Raw genomic sequence first — 24,874 nt, 5'->3', positions numbered from 1 at the left:
CCCCTGGCTGCCGCCCGCCGGTCACCTTTCTCCTGACGCCCCTGCAGAGCCCCAGGAGCATGACCGAGCTGTGCGAGACAGGGTCGCGGAGCACCTGTGGCATGCTGCGCGCTGAGGGCCATGCCTGGCCATGGGGGGCTCGGCCGGCCAAACACTCGCCCTTTACGCCCCTATGGTGTCCCAGGCGGCCCCTCCAAGTCCCCGCTCCCTCAACCCCTGCATGTAGAGAGCATGGGAAAGCCGCCCCGGCCAGCAGCCACCGCCCCCCATGGACGGGCTGCACGGGAAAAGCGGTTAATGAACTTGGCTTTATTCCCAATCGATTCCAGGGCCGCATCAGGCGCCCAGAGAGCAGCTTGCCAACCCAGAACCCCGGCCTCAGCAGCCAGGAGGGTGAGGGCTAGGTAGCGCGTCGGAGCAGGGGGAGGCCAGCGACCCCGCCACGGCATCCCCGTTACAGAGCAGGGGCCCGGCTGGGGTCCAAGATGCCTGTGCCTGGGATGGCATATCGGCAGCTGCCCGGCCGTCTGCGGGGACGGGCTCCAGCTTCGGCCGCTTCCTGCCAGGCCCCTCCACTGGGTCACCCTCTGGGTCTTCAGCGGGTGGCGGGTAGCGGGGTGGAGACCAGGCGGTGAAGCCCCTCCCAAGTTCCTCCTCATCTGGCGAGGGGCTCCGGGCGGGCGCCGCTGTGGGGGCAAGAGGTGGGGGATGGGAGCGTCAGGGCCCCTGTGGGCTCTGGGGTTGTTGTCGCGGCCGCAGGCCGCCCCACCCCACATGCCCGTGCCCCTCCTGTTGGCGAGACTCACATGGTGCCGCTGCCCGCGCCTGCTGGAATGCCCCGTGAACCCGGTCCATGGCAGCCATCCACCTGTCATTGATGGTCCCTGCAGAGGGGGGAGAGAGGGAGGGGGCGCACCCGTTGGTGGCAGCCCGGCATCTGCTGCAAGCACCTGCAACCTGCGCCTCGACGGAAGTGGCTGGGACGCCTCCGGGCCCTTATGGCCTGCCCTCTGTGGCAGCGGAGGAGGCTCCCTGGATGGCGCCGAGGACCCTGACTTACTGCGCGCAGGGCCCGCAGCCACCTCCTCTTCCAGGAGGTCATGCTCCACCTCGCACAGCGCCGTGTCTAGCCACGCTCGTATGAGGTGGGCCTCCTCCGCACGGCCAGGGAAGAGCTCCTCCAGGTAAACTGGCCGCGCAGTCATCGCACCCTCATCTGCCAGGAGGTCATTCCCGGCAGCCTTGGCAATGAGCTGGGCCCCGAGCCTGGCCGCCCACTGCTCCCGCCACCCGTCGCCCTCCATGCAGCCGGGACCGCTGTGGGTATAGTGTTTCTGTGCTGCCCACCAAACTACACCGCCCGCCGGCATGACCTTGGAGGGTCTGAGATGTAACAATTCCCTATCTTCTGTCTGGCAGCTGCATAGTTCATGGATAGGTTCAGCACAGGCCCCCCCCCGTCTCAGACCTGTGGGTTGGAGGGGAGGGGGCCGTGGTGGTTGGCTTCCTATGGCCCCAGGGCCCTCTTCCCTTGCGGGGATGCTGTGCTGCTCAAGTGCATCCTTGCGGGACGTGAACCCTTGGGCCTGGCTGTACGTTGCGCCGTGGGACTGGGAATAAAGCTCATCTACACATGGACCCGTGTCTGCCTGCGATACTTTGGTGAACTGCCAGCCATATCCTGCCCTGGCACCATGAGCGCATGACCAGGCCCGCGGTGACAGCGCATCCCTTCCAAGGGGGGGGGGCTTAGGATGCACAAGGACTGGCCAGGGGCCGCTCTGGCATGTCTTCCATATTGCCCTAACGCACCTGCCCTGCCTGGCATGCCGCCCTGAGCTGGGGCAGTCACGCAACCTGCCATCGGGGGGCCCTCCCGGGCCTGGGGTGGCCACCCAGCCTGCATGGCCCGGCCGGGGAAGGGGCACGCTGTGGCAGCCAGCCGGGAGGCCTCGGGCTCCCGCATTTTAGCCACTTTGCACAGCTGATGCGCTCTTCCACTGCCCCTGTGGGCGGGGCCAGCGGCCTTCCCTGCAGGATTGGTGGGGCTGGCAGCCTCGGAGTGGTTCCCCCCCCCCGGCAGGGCAACGCGAGTGGCCACAATTGCTGAACGCAGGAGACGGCGCCGAGCCAGGGCGGAGCCACGCGCAGCCTCGGACACACCCCACCCCTCCCAACAACCATGGCCTGTTGGCGTGGGAGGCTGGCAACTGCTCCACGGGATTGGATGCGAGGCAGGACGCCCTGGGGTGGAATGACCAATGGGGCTGCTGCAGACGCCCGAGGGGCTGGACCCACTCTGGGAGGCGGCCGCTCATGGGACTGTGTTGCTGGGGCTGCGGCTGCGATGGGGGCGACCCTCCCCAGGCGCGCGAGACCTCCTGCCCGGGATATGGCATCCGCCTGCCACCACCCTGGATTCTCCATTGGTGGGGGCTAGGGTTCCCGCGAGTGGACCGTTTCCCCTGCCATCTCCCGCTCCCTTGCAGCGGCAGCTCGCACCACCCTCTCCCTTGCTTATCGGGTGCCAGCTATTCTCCCCACCGGGGATTGATCCCCCTCCCCGCTCACATGCCCCGCCCCAACCCTCTACCTGGCCATAGATGCAGGGGGGTTAGCCGTGTTAGCCTGTGGTAGCGAATTCAAAAAGGGTCCCATAGCACCTTTAAAACTATCCAATTTTATTGTGGCATAGGCTTCTGAGAATCAAGTTCTCTTCGGCAGATGGGTGGTACAGACACGGGTCAAATACAGAGGAGGAGGGGGGGGAGGAGGAGGGAGGGAGGGGGCGGGGAGGCAAGACGGGGTGTGTCGGATACATTTGTGGCAATGTGCAGGTGGGGAGATGTGACGGGAGTGTTGGGGGAGGGGCGGAGGACGAAGTCAGACTCGCAGACACAGAAGACAGTTGTTGTACATCTCGTTTTATTGCACTGGAAAGAGCGGGCTTGCGTTTAGGCTGGCGAGGGAGCCGGAGCATTCCACACAGCCCTCCTTCCCGCTCGGAGGGGCGGGGCTGGGATGCAGGTCGCGGCGCGACGGTGCTTCCTGGGCTGCAGCCAACCGTCCGTCAGAGATGTTTGGGGAGGGCGGGGCGCGGGGGAGCAGCCATGCCCTGGACGTGCCTGTGGGGGAAAAAGACACGTGTGGGCTTTGCCTCGTTCCACTGGCAAGGCAAGCCCCACACTCCGCCATCCGGGGGGGGGGTTGCACATGGTCGAGGGCAGCAGCTGATGCATGACGGTCTGGTGAGGATGCACTCGGCCTTGGCAAGCCTTTACCTTTAAGGGAGAGAATGAGCTGGTCACAACAAACACCTGGCCACATGTGGTTTTCGAGGCGCCTGCCTCTGAGGCAGCCAGGGGCGGCCATGGTTGCCCCCCACCCCTGCTGGGCCTCACCCAAAGCGGCAAGTGAGCGGGTGGGTTCAGGTGAATGGGCGGTTTGCACTAATCTGCGGAATGCCCCCCCACCTCCTCCTTACCTGTCAGCGCTCTGTCGGTCATCACCAGGTGGGAGCGCAAGAGTCAGGGCACCTGCAAGGAAACGGGAGAGCATGCGGTTAATTTGCAAAGTGTCATTCCCTTCTGCCACGGAAGGGTTAGTTTGTTTGTGCTTAGTTAGAAGCAACTAGCATGCATCAGTTAGCTGTGGAGTCATTCTTTCTATCACGGTAGAAAGAGAGTTAGGCAGTTAGGCACCTCTTCCCCTTTATGCGAAGTTCCCCCAGTTTTTCGCAAAGTCCCCTGAGTGCATTCTGCGCCTGCCAATGTGAATGCCCTCAGCCCGTTTCGGTTTTCAAAGGGGCAATGCCACTCAGCAGACGGGCAGAGCCTCCGGCCGAGTGCTCACTTACCTGGGGGTTTGGGCGGCGCTGGCCGGATGTTTTGTAGGGCGCGGTCGCAGGTGATTGGGTGCAGAGAGGGGGGCTCGTCCATGCCGGGCGCGCACGCTGATTGGTCCCCGGGATAGTTCTCATCCTATGCTCCTTCGGGCCATAGGGGCGGGGCGAGGCGCTCAGAGAGGGGGCTGATTTTTCGCCGTTCCATGGATGCCTATGGGCTACGCCTTCTTTTTCCGTGGCGTAGCTTTTTTGCGCCGCTGTGGGCGTTCCCGCTTCTGGAGGAGCTTAGGGAGCGGACTAACTCCGACCCCGCCTTGCTCCCCGCCCCCCCCCTGCGTCGGCGTAGGGCTCTACGCCACTTCTGCGCCGCCGCCCGGGCGCCTGTGGCTTGCACCGGTGCTGGCCCGCCGGCGGGCCAGCGCCGCGTCCCAGCGCGGGCGGAAGGCCACTTACGCGGGCGTACGGGCTAGATGCGCCCTCGCAAGCCTTAGTTCGGTTCCTGTTCACTTTCCGTGCCCTTCTTAGGATTGGGCTGCCAATTTGGTTAGCTTTCTTTGCTGATTTTTTCTTTGTTCCAATTTATCTGAGGTTTTTAAATCTTCTTCTTGCACATTATAATCTTTTTCTAAATACCATTTCTGATCTCTTCTGCCATTCCTGTATCTTTTGTTGGTTTAGTTTTGCTGTTTTTTTTATACTCTATTTTTTCCATGACTACCATTAACCCAGATTGCATTTTTCATCATTTCTTCTTTCAGAACACAAAAACACTGATCTTTCCCCCAATATCATCTGTCTTAGCTATCTCTTTCTCAATTTCTTTGCTTGTTTTAATAATATTGCCAAATTCCAGTAGAAATAATTTCTGGATCTCTTCTAACGTAAGCATGTTTCCTTCTAAAATATTGTTGACCTTTTTCTGAGCACATCTCGTTGTCATTTCTTTATTTAAAAAGGATTGTCTAATACAAGTATTACTGCTTGGCTTGGTCATGAATATTCCCCATAAACCATAAATTTCCATGAAACTTGCTATAGTTATCCCACTTATAGAGCCTAACTCCCCTGGATGTGGTGAGAAAAGATAGAATCTGCAACCAACCTGATTCAAGCAGAATAGATCAATTTTGGGGACACATATAGGTCACAACCAGAATTGATTGTTGACCATCTCAATTTTAAAGGGGCTAAAGAATTCAGTAATTTCAGTGTGTGGGTAAAGGAATGGTTTAATCCAACTAATACATCTCAGAGATACCCAACTGATTATATCCTTTGATGCAGTGCAAGAAAAATATAATCAACAGGAGGTCTCTAGATACCAGTGTAGGCAGCTGGAGGGTTTTAGGGATCTTGAGCAGGACATTTAATAAACAGAGAGATCTTACAAAGTTTGAAAAAAATCTTCCACAAATCATTGACATAAAAGGGTTTATTGAAGAAATTCTATGGGGCCGTTATGGAACAGTGTATGTCAAATTCACCTTTCTGAATATCTAGTGGAAGCGCCCAGAGGTCCAGTATATTGGGACAAGATATTTGAGCCTAAGGTAAGACTCTTGAGTAGGAAGATTTTTTTAAAAATCTAAGCATGACACTTCTTTTTTGTAACAACCCCTTGCAAGCAGACTGCCACTAGTGAATCTGCTTGTTGCAGCCAAAATCTTATCAGAAATTACAGTATGTGATACTAAGGAATTAAATAACAAAGGCTAACTATTTAAGAGAAAAGAAAGATTTTAGGCAAGAAATGCTTGCAGAACAATGGTATACTCAACAGTTCCCATAATATCCAGCAACAACAACAACAACATTCCATGTATATACCACCCTTCAGGATAACTCAACGCCTATTCAGAGCAGTTTACAAAGCGTTTGTTATCCTCACGACAACCACCCTGTGAGGTGGGTGGGGCTGAGAGAGCTCTGAGAGAGCTGTGACTGGCCCAAGGTCACTCAGCTGGCTTCGAGTGGGGAATCAAACCCCGTTCTCCAGATTAGAATCCTGCCGCTCTTATAGTAAGATTATACTTACTATAGCTTGTAGGTGTGATAGGAATTAAACACATTCTGGATGTTTGTTTCTACCATTTAATAGAATATGACACCATTGTCTATTGTCTCTGTATGTGTCCTTTTATGTATTCTTCTGCATCTTTTGTATATTTATTTAAAAAGTCTATTTAAAGATAGTGATTTCAAGTTTCTGATACATTTGAATATGTTGTCCCTCAACCAATGCTCAGCCTTCTGTAGACTTCATTTCTGTATTTAGTTGGACATTTGTGCCATTCTCAGAAACTTCTCGCACTGGGGAGCCAACACCAGCCACTGACCTGGGTGAGATGGTTTCTAATCTGCAAAAGGCCCTGCCGTTGTTACTCTTCTGTTCCTTACCCTCTCTCTCCAGGGCTATTCTGTTCCGAGTCTCCGAACTCCCTATTTGGCATGTCAAGCTGTGAGGCCAGGCCAGCTCCACTTCTGCCATGACACAGCATCTGGGCCTCTGTGTTCGTGGCCGTATCCATGACCATTGCAACGGCAATGACAGGGAAAGAGAGTCCTCGGCTACGTGGATGCCGACCGAGTCAACCCCCCTTGACCCCGGTCCTGCGATTGTCTCTTCTGTTCGGCTAAGACGGAACAGAGAAGAACCGCCTCCAGCCCAAGTTCCCTCCGCTCCTTCCACACTGTAGTGCAGCTGTTTGGCAGGCACAGGCGGAAGGGAAGAGGGCCGTGGCTCCACAGCACACCCGCTTTGGACACTTGCTTGCCGGAGGAGGATAGTCTGGCAGCCCCTCATTATTCTGGGCTAGGGCTTCTTTTGTGGCCCAGGTTGCCCAAGGGCTTGTCTGGTGGCTGCTCCACACACTGACCACGTCCTGCCTAGCGGGCTTCCTCCGAAGTCTCTGCTCCCCTTGCCCACAATGGGCATTCGATGGGGACAGGCAGGAGGAGAGGTCCTCCAGATGCCTGGCTTCACCCAGGCGGGGAGGGGGGCTGGGAGAGAAGGGCATCCTTCAGGCTTCCTATCAGGGCAAATTTACTCCGAAAAAGGAGCGCAGGAGAAAAGTGTTAACCCCCTCCCGCTGGCCCTGATCCAAACCCCAGCCCAGTCCCTCCCAGCTGGTACTGGACGAATTGAACAAGGCAGGAGATCCGCTTGTGCCAAGTGGGCTGTCGGACACTCCCCCCTCCCCCCCGCCTTATTCCTTAACCTTTTCCTTCATTCTGTGTGTTGAGCAAAATTGCACAGGAGGCCTGGAGGAACTGAGTGGCAATGCAGAAGCCTGCCACGGGGGCCAAATGGAAGACAGGCAGCACTCCACATGGAACACATACGGCCCCCCACAGCTGGAGGCGGGGGACGGGGACGGTGCAGTGGTTGTGCCTCAACAGTGTCGCAGGGGGACTTTCACAGCCAGGCCAGGAGCCCCCCTGGCTCTTCAGGTGTGGGAGGCACCCGTCTCTTATTCAGACTCAGTTCAGTGGCTGGGGCGGGGGGATGTTGTTCCGCACCCCCCAGCTTGGCGAATGTGTTTGGAGTCAGGTGGAGCTCTGTGCTGATCCCTGCTTGGGATGCACTTGGGACTACTGAGCAGAGAAGCTGCCCGCCTGCCCCCCCTGTGTATATTTTGCAATGAAAGCCGTGGCAGTTTCACGGGGAGCTGTTAGACCACAGGGTTAGACCACAGCTACTGCACAGGACTGGGAAGAAGCTGAGCAGGAGGCAGAGAACAGGAGCGCCCCTGTGGGGGCTGGGGGCTCTTGAGCAGCCACAACTAAGTGGCGGCCTCAAATCCAGCCCCCAAGGTCAAGCCCACGGGCAGTGGAAAATGCGCCTGGCAAAGCTGACTGTGAATGACTCCCCTCGCCTGGCATGCCTGGCGTCTTTCCTGCATTGCCCCAGGCTGAGTGGAAGAATGAGAGGGCATGGAAAATTCCTCCAGGTCACGTCAGACCTCTCTGGAGTCTGTGCCAGCCCCTCAGCCCTGGCAGGTGCTGCTGGAGGGACGGGGGGGGGGGGCTTTGTCCCATTCCAGGGCTATTTTAAAAAACAAGAGAAGGGAACACAGCCTGGCCATCAGCCCCTCCTCAACAACCTCGGATAGGCAGAGGGGGGCACCTTGAGGTGGCTGGACGGCATCCAGCTGTGAGTCACAGGCTACCAGCAGCAAAATAAAGAACAGGCCAATCCCCAAACAACTTAAGCCCAAGTGTCTGGGTCCACGATTCACCTCTAAACTAAAAGCATCCTGAAACCGGGAGCCTCAAAGCCAGAACTCAGACTGAAAGGAACGGAAGCCCTCCTCTGAAAATGCACCTCCTCCCCCGGCAGCCCCCCCACCGAAAGCCCGGGCTTTTCTCTTGAGCAAGCGGGCTGCTTTATTATCTCCACCATCTGCTCACCATTTCGGAGGGGGCAGCTCCGGGGAACGTGCTCTGGGCTGCCCCCCTCCTGCTACCTGCAGGACGGAGGCTCCCTGGCCCAGGGCCACTGGGGTACGTATCTCACAGGACCCCCGAAGGAAGGGCAGGATGGAGAGGTGCCCCCCCCCAAACTTGATTCTGAAGTGCCACAGGCGCCCCGCGGGGGCTGGGGAGAGGGGCGGGCGGGGGGCTGCAGACCTGCCTGCACTGCCGAGCCTGCTGTTTGCGGGGTGTGTGTGTGTGTGTTGGGGGGGGGGGAGTGCAGGGGTCCGGCCTTTCCTTCCCTCCCTGCCGGCATCCTGCCGCTCGGGCACTTCCTCGGCATGACTCGGGGGGGGGCGGGGGGCAGGGCGAGAGCAGGGGCCGGCCGGGGGGCGTGCTGCCAGGCAGGCCCCGAACGGCGCACAAGCCAGCTCGGCAGCGGGCCCTCCGGCCTGGGCACGGGGCGGCCCGCAGAGGCAGAGACGGCCCCGGCCCGGCCCTCCCCACCCCGACGGCCCTTCCCCGAGCCTGCCCCAGCCGAGCCCAGGGGCCGCCAGCCAGGTCCGGCCGAAGCTGCTGCGCGCCGCTCTGGGCTCCTCTGGCGGCCCCGGGCCGGGCAGGAGAGGCGGCCGAGGGGGCTTTCCGGGATGCCGCCCCTCCCGCCAAGAGCCGCGAACGGAGCCGCTTCACCCAGGCGCGGGACTGGGGCGACAGGACCGGACCGGTGGCCGGGGCTCTGCCTCCCCTCCCTCCCGGCCACCAGCTCCGGCCTGAAGGGCTCCCTCCGGGCTAAGCGCCACGGCGGGCCGGGATCCCGGGGCGGGCGCGGGGCCTGATCCTCAGGGCTGCGCACCAGGCCGGCGGCGCCGGGACCGGCTTCCCTCCCCTGCGTTTGCGAGGCGGGCCCTGGGCAGGCGCGCAGAGGCCGGAGCTGGGGGCAGCTGCCCGGCGCCTTGCGCGGGGGGGGGGGGCGAGCGGCCTCTGTGCGCCCCGCCCCGCGCCCGGGCCCTCCCGGCCCGGCCCGCAAGGCCCCTTCCTTCCTTCCTTGCCCAGCCGCTCTCGGAAGCTCGGAGCCTGCTGGCCACCCAGGCGCTCTCCGCGGGGCTGCAGGCGGACTTCGGGCCCGGGACTGGCGGCGCCCGCGCGCGCCTCGCCCCCGTCCCCCTCCGGCTCCCTCCGCCCGGGCCGGCGGCGGTACTCACGGGCAGGGGGGCGCCCAGGCGGGGCGGGCGGCGGGCGAGGAGGGGCAGCAGCGGCGCGGCCAGGGCGCCCAGCAGGAGGGCGGCGGGCAGCGCGGGCAGCAGCAGCAGCAGCAGCACCGCCACGAGCAGCGCCGCGGCCAGGGCCGCCCCCCGCCGCCGCGGCCGCCCCTCCGGCATGGCTCTCGCCCGCGCAGCGCTGGCGAGGGGAGGAGCGGCGGCGCGCTGAGGTCACTTCCTCGACGGCTGAGGCGGCGGCGGCGGCGGCGGGCGACGGCAACGGGCCGGGCGAGGAGAGCTGAGCCGAGGTGAGCCGCGCCGCTCCGTGCTGCGCCCCGTCCCCGTCGCCCGCCCCCCAACCCGGGGCCCGGCCGGCCGGCCTGCTTGCCCCCTCTGCGCCGGCGGTTGGAGCCGAGCCGAGCCGAGCCGAGCCGGGCGGGCGGGTGGGAGGCGCGGCCTGGGCGAGAACTCCATCACAGGAGAGCCTCCCTGGCGCGCAGGCGGAGCTGCCGCGTCCGGCCCGGCCCGGCCCGGCCCGGCCGCGCCGGAGAGCCGGACTGCCCGCGCCGCCCGCGCCGCCCGCCCGCCCGCGCCAGGTGGGTCGGCGGGACCCGCGCGCCGCGCTTCCCGCAGCCTCCCGGCCGGCCGGGCAAGGAATCGCGGCGGGACCCGCCCCCGCCCTCCCCTCCAGCCCCCGCAGGCGCATGGGGGGCGGTGGGGGTCCGTCGCCCTGGTCTGGCCCCCTCCAGCCGGACGGCGCGCGGGGAGGGGGGGGTCCGGCGGAAGGGGCTTTGCCCCCGCTCCCCCCCTCCCCCAGGCGCAGCGCCCCTTCTTGGCTGCGGCCGGGCTCCGCGCCCCAACCCGGGAGGCTGCCCCCCGCGCCCAGCCCGATGCCCGTCCGGTGCCCGGCCGCCTCCGCCGCGTGCCCTGGCTGCCCGGCGCCCTCCTGACCGGGGCTGCCGAGGGCAGGTGGCCGGGAGCGGCTCGCAGCGCCTGCCGCCGGGGCAGCCTGGCCGCCGGGGCTCCTGGCCGGCTGCCTGCGGAGAGGGCAGGGGAGGCCGCCCGCTTTGCCTCTCCAGGCCGCGCCCGGCACCTGCCGGAGGAGCCGGCCTGGGCAGCCGTGGGTGGCTGCGAGACGGGAGGCAGGTTTTGTCCGCGGTGCAAGACGGCCTGCCTCTCCTCGCAGGGCAGAGGAAGGGAAGGGGAGCCCTGCCAGGCCACAGCCAGCCAGCCGGGCATAGAGCAGGGGCCCAGCATGGCCCGCCGGAGTGGTTCGGGGCAGGGGGCAGGGAGGGCCCGGGAGGCATTCTCCCGTGTGTGATGTCTGTGGCGTGGTGCAGGGAATGGCTGCGTGTGAAGTACTTGACCTGTGCAAGTAGCAGAGGGGTATTTTAAAAACGGGGTGGAATTTGATTCTGACCACATACGACGGGATGCTTCATGGGCCTAAGTGGGAACTTCTGATGAAGTGGTTGGGTCTTCCGAGTTTTAATGTCCTTTTATAATCCAGGTGAAAGTGGATAATAGCATCACCACATCTACCAATGGCAGCACCAGCTCCCATTGGCAGAAGAAAGAGTGTAGGTTGAAAATGGCTGTGCTCATGAGGAAGGGGCTCAGGCAAAGGGACGGCTGGAAGCAGCAGCGTTTCCCCCCTTAGATGCCTGCAAAATGAAAACAGGTCCTGCCAGGTGAAGGTTTCTTGGCTAGCTTTTGTGTATATGCAAGAAAATATTTTAAACTATTATGTTAACTTTAAAGAGCCTCCTGTTAAGCAGAGCTGCCTGAGATGCTGAAGACCTGCTGTTAGAATTACGCGTACCCTCGCTCTCTGGCACATTACAGGTGGCTCCAGGCCCATGGCAGCCTCCTGGGGCGGCCGTTTTGTGGTTGCGTCCACCCCCCTGTCAGAATTCCAAAAGTGCTCATGGGCTGAAAGAGATGGGGGGGCCCAGCACAGAGACTGAGGCCTTCCCTGGCGTTGCACCCCTGGGCCTGCAGCATGCCACCGCCCTGCCTTCCGTGTGGCCTGCGTGTTCCTGTGCGCTTTGGGCTCTGGGACTCATGCTAAGCCTTCAATGCACTCCCTGTCCCGTCCTTTGGGCAGGCTGTGCACTTTTCTGTGCACACACCTGCGCACCTGCAGAGCAGTGCATGCTTCCCCAGAGCTTTTCAAAGAAGGGGGGGGGAAGCTTTGTGATTGCCACATGGGCCAGCCAATCAGCACTCTGCCTAGGCAGCTTTGTGATTCCTACCAGGGCCAGCCAATCCGCTCTGGGGGGAGGAGGCTGGCTGGCTCCTGTGGCTGTCTGCACTCGCTGGGCGGGCAGTGTCAGCTTCAGCTGGAAACAGGAAGAACCGGTTTCCATCCTTGAGGTCGATTCAGGGTGGAAATGTTTGCGTCTGCCTCAGCAGGTACAAGGACAGGCCCCTCGAGGCCTCTCTGTCTGTCTGTCTGTCTGCCTGCCGCCCACCCTGTCCCTTCTTCACTGTGTGCACCAGCCACAGGTGGGCAGGGCATCCCTTCCGCAAGCTGCACCTTGGCAGGCCCCCCTCAGAGCCTGGCAGAGACACCAGGAAAGGTGAGAGTGCAGCCAACAGCCCCCACCCCACCCCCACCCCGGTGGCATCTTGCCTGCCCAGGAGACCCATCGCCCGGCCGCGTCCTCCTGTCCCAAGGGGCTTGGCGCTGGCAGGGCATGGTCTGGCGGCTGTTCCAGTGCTGGAGGGCATCTGGTTGACCCAGGCGGACCTGGAACAATGCCCGCTGGCGATGCTTTGCGAGACTGCCTGAGTTGTAGAAGTGCCCCCCCCCTGCAGGGGTGCCTTCTTTCTCCACCCTGACGGGTTCAGAGGCCCAGTGCCGCTGCGGGGGGGGGCGGAGCACAGGCCCGCTGGCAAAGGACCTCTGAAAGCAAGGGACGCCATGTGCCTTTGGCTTGCTTGTGTATTTCTACTCCACCGTCATCAATCAGATCTTGACAAATTACTCCCCCCTCCTCCCCAAACTCTTGCTTGTGCTCCGTGCCTCAGATGCGAGAGTTGCTGCTCCCAGAGCTCGTGTGGGCTAAGCTGGAGACATGGTGTCCTGGCAGCCCTCAGCCACGGTGCCAGGATCTCAGACAAGGTCCCACAACAGAAAGTTCTGCAAAGATGGGGAGGGGGTTCGGATTGAGGCTGTGGCAGTGGGGAAAGGGGTGGGGGCAACATTCCTGTTGAGCAGGCTAAACCTCAGCTGCTTCAAGCCCTGGGAAAGGACACCAGAAGAATGTGAAGCCCTGGTTGTTTCTGGCCTCAGGCTCCAGGGAAGCGGAGGGCAGAGAGCAGAGGGAGTCCGCTGGTGCCTGGGCCCTCGAAGCCACGCGCTTTGGCTTGTGTGGCTCAGCGCATGGGTGCCAGAGAGGCAGCCTCCCCCTGCTGGTGGGCGTGAGGCCTCAAGGCAGTGAAGGGGTGGCCTGAGTGCACCTCTTGCTATCTCTATGGGCAAGGGGCAGAGGGGAGGGCAGCCGACACCGGCCTTGCTCTGCAGCTAAAATGCTGGAGTCAGCAAGGCCATAAATGCTGGGAGCAAATAAAGGAGAGCGCTTCTGCCCTGTTTTGCAGAGTGAGAGGAACCCTCCTGAGACCGCCCCATGGCCACCCTCCTCGCTGCTACTCGCCTCTCCCGGCCCCTTGCCCAGCTGGCTGTGAAGAGTGCCCGCCTCAAGGATGCCGCAGCCGGCCGTCGTTGGTGAGTAAGCAAGGGGGCGGGGGCGGGGGGACACGGCTCCTTCTCAGTGCACAGGAAAGTCCCCACCCCCCACCCCAAGGGACAAGGGCTCCCTGGGTGGCCCTTCGGTGTGCCAGCCCCCCTGGCCTGCCTGCCATGTTGCCTCCAGCCCCATGCGCTCTGCAAGGAAGAGAAATATCGGTTCTGAGCTAAAGCTGTATTTGGTGGCTGCTTCATCCTGGCCATGAGAGGATTTTGTCCGGCACCCTCCCATCCCCTCCCCTCCCCTCCCCTCCCCTCCCCGGGTGTCTTGAGATTTCCCCGGGCGCTGCTGCGACAAGGCTTGGCGACCTGAGTGTTCGAAGAAAGCCGAGGCTCCCTGGATTCTGGGCCAGAGCCCACCTTCCACGCTTTTGGCTGCTTTTACGCAGAACTTGGAGCTCCGGAAGTCACCAAGCCGCCTCGTCTGGCTTCCTTGAAATGCCACTAGAGATGCTTTGAATCGGGTGTGTCCCGAGGACAGAGCTGCAAGCGCGCAGGGAGGCTCCCGGGGAGGGAGGCCTTTCCCATCACCTCCCGCCAGATTCAACCCAGGACCTCCCGCAGTCCGAGCAGAGGCTGTTCCCCTGAGCCACCGCCCCAAAAACGGCTCCTCCTGGGCAGGCCCTGGTGGTGGTCCCTTCTTGAAACAGCTCCTCCGAGGAAGGCTCCCCCCTACAGTGCAGGATCGTGGGAGCCCCCAGTGCTGGTGACAAAACGCACACCCCCCCCCCCGCTTGCCTGCTGCTTGTGGGCTTCCCAGAGGACCCCTGATGGGTGGCTGCTCTGGACAAGATGGGCCTCCTGGGTTTACAGGTGAGCTCAGGTGGCTGCCTGCCATTGGAGCCTCTGCAGGAGGCGGCGAAAGACCTCTGGGCCAGCCTGGAAGGCCCAGCAGACCCGGGCACTCCACTCCATCCGGGGCAGCCTGGACCTTGGAGGGGGCCAAAGGAGGGCGCTTGTACTTCTGCCCCTGCTAGCGGGCTGGCCCAGCAGCACCCTGCCGGGGCTCCTGTCCTGTTTGTTTGCCAAAGGGCTGGCAGGCCTCCTTGGTGCGAGAGTCGGGGAGGGGGCAGCAGTGCATATTGACTCCCCCTCTGCGCCTGACCAAGCTCTCCTCCTCAGTCCCAGCTGCTGCAGGGAGGGAGCACTGCTTGTCGAGAGCCCCAGAAGGAACGAGCCTCGGAGTTGCTTCCCATGGACAGCCCTCCGGGCCAAGGCCAGAGGTCTGTCCGAGTCCCTTTGAGAGGCACGGACACTCGGGGGCCGGGAGCGTTTCCAGCCTGCCCTGGGCCCTCTCCAGACTCCTTTGTTCTCAGTTCCCGAGAATGCTTCCTTAAACCAGATGACGCAGGGCGAGAGGGGGCTTCAGGTACCCCTTTCTGGCCCTGGAAAAGCTGCTGCAGCCTGAGCAGGGGGGGAGCGGTTCTTTTCACGGGGGGTCTTAGGGTTGCCCCGTGAGCAAGTCAGGAACAGGCATCGCTGCTTTGTAGACCCTTTAAGATAAGCTCTGTGAGTGGCTTTTTGTCGTGTCTGGATTTGCTGTAATGGTCAAGGTCGTAATGGAGACTGTCCTTTCTCACCCTGCGTGTTTAGGGATGCCCAGCGCCCTTGGTAACACACAGCGGGCTTCTGCCTTCTGCTTACAGATAGGGTTGTTTCTGTAACGCCCGCAGTAACGCCCCCTGCTTCTGGGCATGGAGCAGGGGTCATGGGGGCAGTCGGAGGGGGGTAGTTGTGAATTTCCTGCCTTGTGCAGGGGGTTGGACTAGATGACCCTAGAGGTCCCTTCCAACCCTGTGATTCTGGTGTGTTTGGCCCCTTACAGAGTACGGGGGTCCCTTCCCCAAGGAGCCTACAATCTAAAATGGGCCAAGAGGGGAGGGAGGGAGGGAGGGAGGGGCAGAACAGGCATTCAGTTCAGTGAACATACTTATGGACCTGACCTGGCGAAGGGAGCTCTGCCCTCGGACGTTCACGCCCTGGAGATCTCGTTGGTCTCCAAGGTACCCCTGAACCCAAATCTCGCTCCTCTACTACAGACCAACATGGCTACCTCCCCCCCCCAAAAAAACTACAGAGCTGTTGGCAGTAGGGGGGGAGGGCAAGGGTTTTGTGATCCTGGCTGCAGAGGGAGAGGGGGGGGGCATCCATACACAAAGGTCTCAACGGAGAAAGGGCTTGTGGGAGGAGACTTTGGACGGCTGGTGGTTTGGGAGCTGGAGGAGCAAAGGCCATAGGGCGTGGGGGGGGGCGGCGGCGGCCGTGGAGTCCTTTGGATGCTGGGGGAGCTTGATTGGCAGCCTTGCAGGACTCCCGCGCTGAATTGCCAGAGAGGCCCAAGCTGGAACGCTCCCCCTAATCTGGACAGGACTGCTGGGCTCTGAACGGCCTGAGTCACAGCAGCCAGAGTGGAGAACCTCAGAGGAGCATCTCCCCCCCCCGCCCCCCCAGGCAAATAACCATCGGGGGGCTCGCAGCAATGAGCCCCCAGGGTAGGGAACCCAAAGCAAAAGCCTCCTGGTCGGCCGCTGGTCAGCGAGGGAGCGTCTCAAAGAGACGTGCGATTCCTTTTTGGTCGGGAACCCCACAGAAGAGGGCGCTTCCTGGTTCCTCAGAGCTGTGCCTCAGGTGGCCGAGTAAGTACACCGTGGGGGGTGGGTGGGGGTTCGGGGCCTGACATTTATAGCCTTCCTAGAATGGAGCCCGGGCGGTGAAGAACCAAGAATGGAGACTCTCACTTTGAAAGTCTGAAAACAAGCAGACCGTCTCTCACACATGTTGAAAGCAGCAGGGAAACGGAGGACTCCTTTTGTCGGGGAAACCAGAGAATAATTTTAAGTGATGCATCAGGCGGCCAGATAGAGTTGCACTTCGTAGCAGCTAGCAGCCGTGTAGCCCCGTAAGCCAGGCCCCATTAGGAGATCCTTCTCCTGCAGTTGTGGAATGGTTTCTTGAATTTGAATGTGGTATTCCCAAAATAAAGGAAAACGGCAGGTGGCCGTGTTAAGCCATGGGGACACCTTGTGACAGCATGGGCTCGCAAGCCCTTCCCCGAGCCTTCTGGTGGGCCCCCAGGAGGTCAGAGGAACCTGGGGGCCCATCCCAAGTCTCTGCTGCCCACCCCTCCCCTCCCCTCCGCTCCCCCCAGCAGTGCCGCAACAAACTAGGTATCCGTGGCCACTAGTGATGCTCGGCGTTTCTCCTGCCGGAGGGAGTCGCATGTCGAGCACTCCGCGTCTGCGTCCCTGTCCAGAGGGTTTGCCTGGCTGCTGTGTCTCCTCCAAGCAAGTGCGGGGCCAGTTGCTCGCCTCTTTTTACTGTTTAGAGCCCTTGTGCTCGGGGTGGCAAGCCGACTCGTTGGCCCTCTGGATTACTACGCTTCATGTGGCATGACCCAAGAGGCATACTGCCTCAGACTGAGGGATCAGACGGAGAGCATTTAAAATACAAGGAAGCTGAATAAAAATTACCCATCTGCTGTCAATGCATTTCAGTCTGAGCACGGAAGCAAAGAAAAAATGCGCAGTCCCCTTCCCCTGCACTCAGTACTTATCCTAAACAATGTTTAAATCGGGCAGGCCGGTCTTCCTTGAAGTTGCAGCATTTCAAAGGTCAGCACTACTTTAGTTCTCATTGCTTGGACTTGCTCGCTGTTGCCCCTGGCCGGCCAGATGGCCAAGATAGACCTAAGGACGGTCAAAGGTTTATTCCTTTAATAATAATATACTACTCTTCTTGACAGATCAGTGCCTCACTCAGAGAGCAGTGAATAAAGTCAGTGTTATCTTTATCCCTGCAGCACAGCTGGGGCTGAGCAGAACAGCTTGCCCAAGGCCCATAGAGTGGGAGTCGAACCAGCAGAGTGCTGATTTGCAACCCAACCACTATGCTAAAGCAGCTCTCTGTAACAATAACTGCGCTTATATACCGCTCTTCTGGACAGATTAGTGCCCCACTCAGAGCAGTGAACATGGTCAGTGTTGTTATTATCCCCACAATACAGCTGGGGAGCTGGGGCTGCGAGGAGCAGCTGGCCCAAGGCCACCTGCTGAGCTCATGGCGGGATTGGGAGTCGAACCAGCAGAGTGCTGGTGCGCAGCCCAACTGCTTAACGCCTATACGACAGCAGCAGCTTGTGCCCCTCCAAAGAGCTGCCCAGAATAGAGGAGGGCACCTTCTTTGTTTCCTGAGTTTAAATAACCTCCCTTGGTGAGTCTGTCCCACCTGGGGGTCATTGGGATCCTTCTGCCCTACAAGGAAGTGTTTTCTTCCTAGCGGCTTGGCTCTTAGTGTCTGTCCCTGTTGGGTGTGCCGGGCAGCAGGGTAGCCAGCCACTGGCCTGCGTCCACAGCGATGCCATTAGCATGACCGAGGGCTTGATGGCGCCTCTCTCCCACCCCCTGCTTTCTGCCCATCGTGCATTGTATGGGTTGCTGTGGCCGCATCCTGCCTCTCGAGGAAGGGCTGCCGATGGTGAACCAGCTGAAGTCGGTCAAAGTCTCTCTGGAGCTTTGCCCTGGTCGAGGGGGACAGAACCCCTGCCCAGACTCCACAAACCTGGATCCTGCCTCCGTCTTCCTTGGACTGAGCCTCGGTCTGGTGGCAGCTGTCCAGGACAACCAGCGTCTCTCGTCTGATCGAGATGAAAAGGAGATGGAGAGCTGGGTGTTGGACGCATGCCGAGGGCTTCCCCCGACCTTTTCCAGCAGTTTCATGCAGATGTAGGAAGGGGTGGGGGCATGTTAGAATCCTGCCAGACCAAAGTTTCAGGTGCCTTGGGGCTGGGCCTTTGTCCCACAGCGCCACCTTCTGGTGGTAGGAATGGAACCTCAGGAGCACAGCCCCCCCCCCCACTCCCCAGTGTCTACCTTTGCTGTCCAGTCAAGGACGTGCTGTGGCCAGTGGACTCGAAGTCCAGTGAGAGGTCCAAAGGAGTCTGTAGGGCGGCTCCTCTTCTGGCAAAGGCCAGGGCATGCGAGGCAGTTTCTGTCCTGAAACTGGGGCAAGGTGGCCCCCACTGTGAAAGTGGCAATGAGTAGAGAGGGGGGGCATGGGGGGCAGCAGCAGCCGCGTGCCCCTTCTCCGCAGCCCCTCCCTCGAGATCTGCCAGGTCTTTGCATTGGTACTGAGGCAAGAATCACACCCCCCCTACCCAGTGCCGGGCAACCGCCTCATGCCCCCCTGCTTTACAACTGAGTCACGGGGCTTAGCAGGAGAGGGGCGTTGAAGGGCTTCAGAGGGGTCTGAGCCATTCCTCCAGAGAGTGTAGTGTTGCCCCCTCCACCCATGCTGGTAGCGCGTTGTGCCTCTCAAGTCTTGGGCATGTTCTTTCCTGCAGCCGCCAAAGCCTCTTAACGGTGGAAAGGGGGCTGCTGGGCTCTCGGACATCAAAGCTGCCTGCAGTGCCAGCTGGCCCAGATCGGTCCTCCCCGCCGGGTGCTTTGAGAACAGCTCCAGGCTGCTTTGGGAGAACAGGTTGCTGCCAGAGCCACCCTGGACAGGAGCCCTGGGAATGCTAGCTGGGCTCTGTGGGGGCAGAATGGCTGGAGGGGGGACGCGTGGGCCTGGAGCCCCGGGGCAGGGGGGAGGCTGGCTTGCAGAGGGAAGCCTCGCTTAGCCTCCCTTGGGAATCTTGTACTCTCTCTTGCAGGCCTCTGCCGGAGGTTTGCGTCTCTGTTTTGAGCCAGCCAGGCAGGCGGACTTACGGGACAGACGTAGAAGAGGTGAGTTGGGAAGGGGAGGCGCTTGCTGGCCCAGGAGGTGGCACTGCCACCGGGCTGGGTGGCTGGCAGCAGCAGCCTTTAGCGGTGAGAACCATGTGGAACCTCCATGTTCTGAAGCAGTCTCCCTCCAGATACCAGAGGCTGTGGGTATCATGGGAGGGGCTGGCTGGCCCCCGTGGCAGGAGAATGCTGGGCTTGGCGCTGTTCTTCTGCCTTGATGCTCCCTCTTGCCGTAGTGCCAGGCCCCCCCCCACCCCCGGGGGGGGGGAGGGAAGCTGCCTTCCTGTCCTGATGCCCTGAGGGGTTCTCCCCCTGGCTGTCGCTGCTAGGATGGTGCTGCAGTGGTGAATCTGGGGGGGTGATCTCCCTTGGGGTTTCCCCTTGGGATTGCTGGGGCCACACTGTGACCATTCTGAGGGGTTGAGGGTCTGCGCTGAGGGCTCGTTAGCATTAAGAGTCCCCTGGAAAAGCTCCTCGCCAGCAAGCACATGCCCCGTAATGCCCGTTTCTCTGAATGCCCGTGGGTGTGTGGAAGAAAGAAAGCAGGCAGGCGGGGGGGGGGCAGGCGGGGGGGCACCCCAGCAGAGAGGCCTGGGGCGTTGCTTGTGCTCCTGGGACGCAGGAGGAGGGAATGCTCCCCCCCCCACTCCTTGTGCCTTTGCCTCATTTCAGATCGGCGAGCGACCCGTCCTCATCACCGGCTGTGACTCGGGCTTTGGCTATGCCCTGGCCAAGTACTTACACGAGAAAGGCTTCATCATCTATGCCGGCTGCCTGCTGAAGGTAGGGCACCGGGAGCTGCAGGCACCCCCCTTGGGGGCCAGAGGGGTCCCGGGGAGGGTCCCGGGGAGAAAGGAGCGGGGCGTTTTGCGCTGGCAAGGGGCAGAGAGGCCGCCCAGTTGACCCCCTGGCTTATGCCCCCGTCCGCTCTGGCGGGAGGCTTCCTGGGCGACGAGCTGCTTTGATCCCCGGCCCTAAGTCTGAAATACCCACTTGCTATAGGGTTGCCCCCCTCCAGGTGGGTCTCAGTACAGTAATTAACCAAATAGAGAGAACGCGGCACTATAGACAAGCAAGACCAAGAATACCCGCGTCAGCTTACTACCTCAATAAAGTAACATATACCACAACCAGTGGAATGAATAATATTCCTCTTAGACAACCTGTTGAGAAATGGGGGGGGGGTGTGCTCGCTCTCCTTCTCTCCCAGGCACAAACACCCATTGGTGGCTTTTAGCAGGCAGTAACACTGGAGGGCGGAACAGCCCGATCTCATCAGATCTTAGAAGTTAAGCAGGGCCGTCGCTGGATGGGGGCAGAGGAAGGCCGGGGCAACCCCCCCCCCCACCTGCTTCTCACTTGCCTTGGAAGCCCCGTGGTGGGGTGGCCGTCAGTTGGTGGCGATGTGACAGCACACACTCCTCTGCAGTAGCTGGAGGAGGCAGGGAAGGCTCCGGGGCAGCCCAGCCAGTTCAGGGGGAGGGAGTTGCGGGGTGGGGTGGGGGCTGTTTCTGCCTCCACAGCCTGTGGCTCTTTTCTGCATTTTTCTAGCCATTTTAAAATCAGAATGGGCAGGGCAGGGCAGAGATGGCTGAATTATGCCAGGACTTTGGGAGGTTTCCTGCATGTGTCCAGCAGGCCCATTTCCCTTGCCTTGTGCAAGACAGTGGTGCACGCTTTCTCTGTTGACCTGCATGGACCCAGAGAGACGGAGGATGCCCTGGAAAGGTGGGGGGCTGCCCCACCCTCCTCCGCTTTCCAAGGCTTCCTCAAAGCTGTTCTAATTGGAGCTGTTATGGCAGAAACTTTTATGAGCCTGGGCGCTTCATTTGATGCAGATGGGGTGTCCCTGCACACGTAGGAGCAGCGGAAAAAATGGGGGCCAGGCGGCTGTGCAAGGCAGTGCATGGTCCAGCTGTATGCATTGTCTGTTTGGAGACCTTGAATGGGTGCGGAAGGAGAGTCGCTCTTCAGAGGAGCCGCCAGAGGCAATAACTACACTCCCTAGTTGCACGCCTGTTGTAGTGAGGTCCTGGCGGTGCTTCCCCATGAAGCGTTGACTCCAGCAGGTGCTGCTCTGCTTCGGACGGCACTCGAAATCTCCCAGGCTCTGAAAGTCACGATGATTCATCCAGAGAACTTCCAAGGGAGACTTCAGTATGAATTGGCTGAACTAGAACGTAGAAGGAAGCGTTCCTGTGTTGGTTCAGTTCTTAATCCCGACTAAGGGACTAATTTAGCAAAGCTAGGAAGGTCCTGTGAGCAGAAATGCTTTGGTGGTAGCCATTTGGGCTTCTTGTAGGTATGCCTCCTGGCCGAACTGCTGGCCTTGACCTCACATTCCCACGTATTCTCTACGGCCATGGACGTCTTTGTCGGGCGCTAGCGGTTGCATTTCATAGCTCTGGTGGAATGAGATGTAGCCCCTAGCAACAGGCTCCGCTAGGCTGCTTCATGGTGGGCAAAAGGACGGGATTTGCCCGGTTCTTCCTCGTGCCCTTGGGGTGGACTGTACCACACCGTCCCTCTGCGAGGGAGATTGTGCCGCTGCTGAGCCACAAGCTGATCGAAGGCATTGCGTCTCACTGAATGCAGGAAGCCGGCCCACGCCGCCGGCCCTCTGCTTGAAGGACGCAGCTCTGGACGGGCCCTGGCTGCTAGTTTTGGTGAGCAGGTCCCCGGCTGCCCCTTGACGGTGCAATGAAATGTTTTCCCTCCCTAGGACCAAGGCCGTGGAGGCTCCAAGGATCTCGATGCGATGAAGAGTGACCGGATGAGGACAGTGCAGCTCAACGTCTGCGACAGCGAGGATGTGGCCCGTGCGGTAGACCACATGACCGCCACGCTGAAGAATCCCGAGACGGGTATGTGGGAGAGGGAGGGCCGGGAGAGCCCCGCTGCGAGTGGGCTGAGAGGGACAGGCGCCCCCCAGAGAGCCAGCCGGGAGGGCCAGGCAGTGCTGGGACGAGGAGAGGCTGGCTTGTTCGTAATCCCAGGAGCCCCTCCAGCCCAGCCCACCCATGGTGCTGCTCCGCTGCAGACTGGAGGGTGTCTGGGTTAAGCCTGCCCAGCCTGGGGGCTGCACAGGGGGGGGGGACTCACTTCTGCTCTGCTGCCTCCTCCAGGACTCTGGGGTCTGGTCAACAATGCTGGGATCTCGACCTTTGGAGAGGTTGAATTCACCAGCATGGACACCTACAAGGAAGTGGCGGAAGTGAATCTGTGGGGGACCATCCGCACCACAAAGGCCTTCTTGCCTCTCATCCGCAGAGCCAAGGGTAAGCTCTGAGCCGGCCCGAGCTTTGGGCCATGCCTAGGGCACGAGAGCCAGAAGGGTGCCCAAAGGCCCCACCACCTAATGGGCAGGCCGGCCCTCATGTGGCATTGGGATTGGCCGTGGCAGGCCACCACTGATGCACCCAGGCAGGGGTAGACTGGGAGGAAAAATGGCCCTGGAGAAGGGTCCTGGGCTGCCTCTGGTCCTGCCTCCCCCCACCCCCAAAGAAGGGAGCAAGGAGGTTCAAAAGCCAGGCTTGCTGCCACTCAGCCGTGGGAAGCCTGGCTAGGACAGGAGAGAGCAGATACCGCCTCCCCGGAGCACCTGCACCGCAGCTGCTCTTATGCCTGGAGAGGGGGGGGGCAGCTGCATGCCAGGCCCTACCCCTCAATGGGTGGGGGGGGGGGACGGCACACGAGCAGGCTCCTGGCAGCTGACGCCAGCCTCATGCAAGGCAGGGACTAGGCTAGACGCAGCTTGTCCAGGCCGCACTTCCGCCTCCTGAGCTGGGGGCAGCCATCGTCGGCCTCGGACGCCAGAATCCCTTGGGCCAGCTCCCAGCATGCGTTCGTTCTGTCTGAACACCCCTCTCCCAGACACTGCCTACCACTCTGGCTGTCCCCCCCCCCCCACCAAACACATGCCCCATAAATTCCCGGGACACTCCTGTCCAGCAATATGAAGATGCAAGCGAGAGGCCGCTGCCTTGGTCTGTCATGGTCAGTAGTGTCCGTTCCGACGGCAGCGACCTTCCAGGATGTCTGGTTGAGACCCGTCTCGTCCTTTGACCTGGGGCTGCTGCCTGGGGCGGACTGCATGCCAAGCGGATGCCCTGCCCCTGAGGCATGGTGCCTCTCTTGGGAGCCCAGAGGGAGGCCACTCGGAGCTTGGCTTGCAGAGGGAGCTTGCAACGCGTTGCACTTCCGTTGCTCTTCAAGCTCCGCGTGAGCGCTGTGTGTCAACCCTGCCCCCCCCCCCAGAGGATTCCCATCCAGGTGAGGCCCGAGGCTTGCCTCCTCCCTGGTGGCTGCCCTCCTCCGCCTCCTGCTCCTGCGGGGGGTGGGGGTGGGATCTGGTTGCCTCACGCTGTGCTCTCTCTGGCTAGGCCGCGTGGTGAATATCAGCAGCATGATGGGGCGGATGGCGAACCCTGCTCGCTCCCCCTACTGCATCACCAAGTTTGGGGTGGAGGCGTTCTCCGACTGCCTGCGCTATGAGATGCGCCCCCATGATGTGAAGGTCTGCATTGTGGAACCGGGGAACTTCATCGCCGGGACCAGCTTGTACAGCCCGGATCGGATCCAGGCCATTGCCGACAAGATGTGGGATGAACTGCCCGAAATTGTGCGTCGCGACTATGGCCGGAAGTACTTTGATGAGCAAATCGCCAAGATGGAATCGTACTGCAGCAGCGGCTCCTCAGACACCTCGCCTGTGATCGAGAGCATTGCGCACGCCCTGATGTCCATTTCGCCCTACACCCGCTACCACCCCATGGACTACTACTGGTGGCTGCGCATGCAAGTCATGACGCACATGCCTGCTGCCATCTCAGACCGCCTCTACATTTACTGAGGGGCAGCAGGAGAACTCACGGGGAGTGTCACGCTGTACAAATCTGCCAGCAGCCACTTGGTTAGTTGAGTTCATGGTACTGTATTTTAGTCCTGAATTTATATTAATTTAACTTTTGAGCATAATTTAATCCATGCATGGTGTGTCTGTCTCATAAACAGGAATATCTTGCATAGGTTAGAGGGACCCAACTAGCTCCGTGCTATTCCTTTCAAGTATTCCCATTTCCCCTCCTAATCTCAGCTCTTAGGACAAAATCTAGGTTGTGTTACTAGTTGCTCTGAAGCCCTGGAACTGCCAGGACCCCCTTGCCTTGGAAAGTCACTCCACTGGAATGAGCCAAAGGCTGCGGTTGCAGCTGCAGACCAACCAAGGCGGCTTAAAGCGTGCCTGGCCCAAGGCCCCCCAACATCCCGCCTGCCTGCCTGCCGAGCTATTCCTCTTGCACCCATGCCCAGGAGCAGTGTCTTCCCAACTGAGGGCCTGTCCCAGGCCCATTTTGGCCGCCATCTCTGCTTGTCCTGCTGGCTGGCCCAGGTGGGAATCGGTGTGGCAGAGGCCCTGTGAGGAATGGCTGGGGGCAGAGGCAGGGGGAGGGGTGGGGGGGCATCTCCTGTATTCTGCTGGCATCACAAGCCATGGGGTGGCAAGGAGCATTGGTGGCCAGGACACCTGCCAATGGCTGGGATGAGGCTCGTGCCCGCCCCCCATTCCCAGTGCGGTCTGGGCACTGCAGCAGTGCTGTTGCTCTTGCCAGTAATACACTCCATAGTAGTCATGGACACGGAGCAGTGGCTCAGCTGGGATCTTCAGCGGGCAGTCCCACGGGCAGGGCTGGCAACGCCTGGGCAGCTTAGCATCTGCAGGGGCTCTTCCAGGATTTCCAGAGTTTAGTCGCACAAAACTTTGTACAAAAAGGGAGATACTCAAGAGGTATTTTTGTGAAGCTTCTGAGGCGAACAGATCAGTCACAGGAAGTCTGTGAGAGTGGAGTGAAGGGGAAGAAGAAGGCATCTCACCTCTGTAACAAATGGGGAGGGGCTGTGTGCAAAGACCCTTGGCCTCAATTCACATTAAACAACAGTGACAAAG

General features: G+C 60.6%; 2 protein-coding genes across 7 annotated transcripts in view; one reads left to right on the top strand and one right to left on the bottom strand.

Annotated features, from left to right (window-relative positions):
* LOC129332532 (D-beta-hydroxybutyrate dehydrogenase, mitochondrial-like) overlaps positions 1-9,665 on the bottom strand; it is a 22,374-nt gene extending 12,709 nt beyond the window's left edge. The window contains exon 1 of the mRNA XM_054983706.1: positions 9,460-9,665. Within this exon, the coding sequence (XP_054839681.1) occupies positions 9,460-9,636 (177 nt within the window). The 5' untranslated portion in view covers positions 9,637-9,665. The remainder of the gene's footprint in view (positions 1-9,459) is intronic.
* BDH1 (3-hydroxybutyrate dehydrogenase 1) lies at positions 8,073-24,874 on the top strand. 6 transcript variants are annotated; one of them, XM_054983708.1, is made up of 7 exons: positions 8,073-8,347; positions 13,060-13,186; positions 18,858-18,930; positions 19,603-19,713; positions 21,653-21,794; positions 22,056-22,208; positions 23,313-24,874. In XM_054983708.1, exons 2-7 carry the CDS (start codon positions 13,089-13,091, stop codon positions 23,780-23,782), a joined length of 1,047 nt encoding a protein of 348 aa, XP_054839683.1. In that variant the 5' UTR covers positions 8,073-8,347; positions 13,060-13,088; the 3' UTR covers positions 23,783-24,874. The 6 variants fall into 6 exon arrangements, with proteins under 6 accessions (XP_054839683.1, XP_054839686.1, XP_054839682.1 ...); XM_054983711.1 differs by lacking the exon at positions 8,073-8,347 and adding an exon at positions 8,700-8,818; XM_054983707.1 differs by lacking the exon at positions 8,073-8,347 and adding an exon at positions 9,677-9,764.

Source organism: Eublepharis macularius, chromosome 6 (assembly GCF_028583425.1).
Source record: "Eublepharis macularius isolate TG4126 chromosome 6, MPM_Emac_v1.0, whole genome shotgun sequence".
NCBI lineage: Eukaryota > Metazoa > Chordata > Lepidosauria > Squamata > Eublepharidae > Eublepharis > Eublepharis macularius.
Note: the sequence above shows the minus strand (reverse complement) of the source record. Positions and strands in the feature narration are given on the sequence as shown.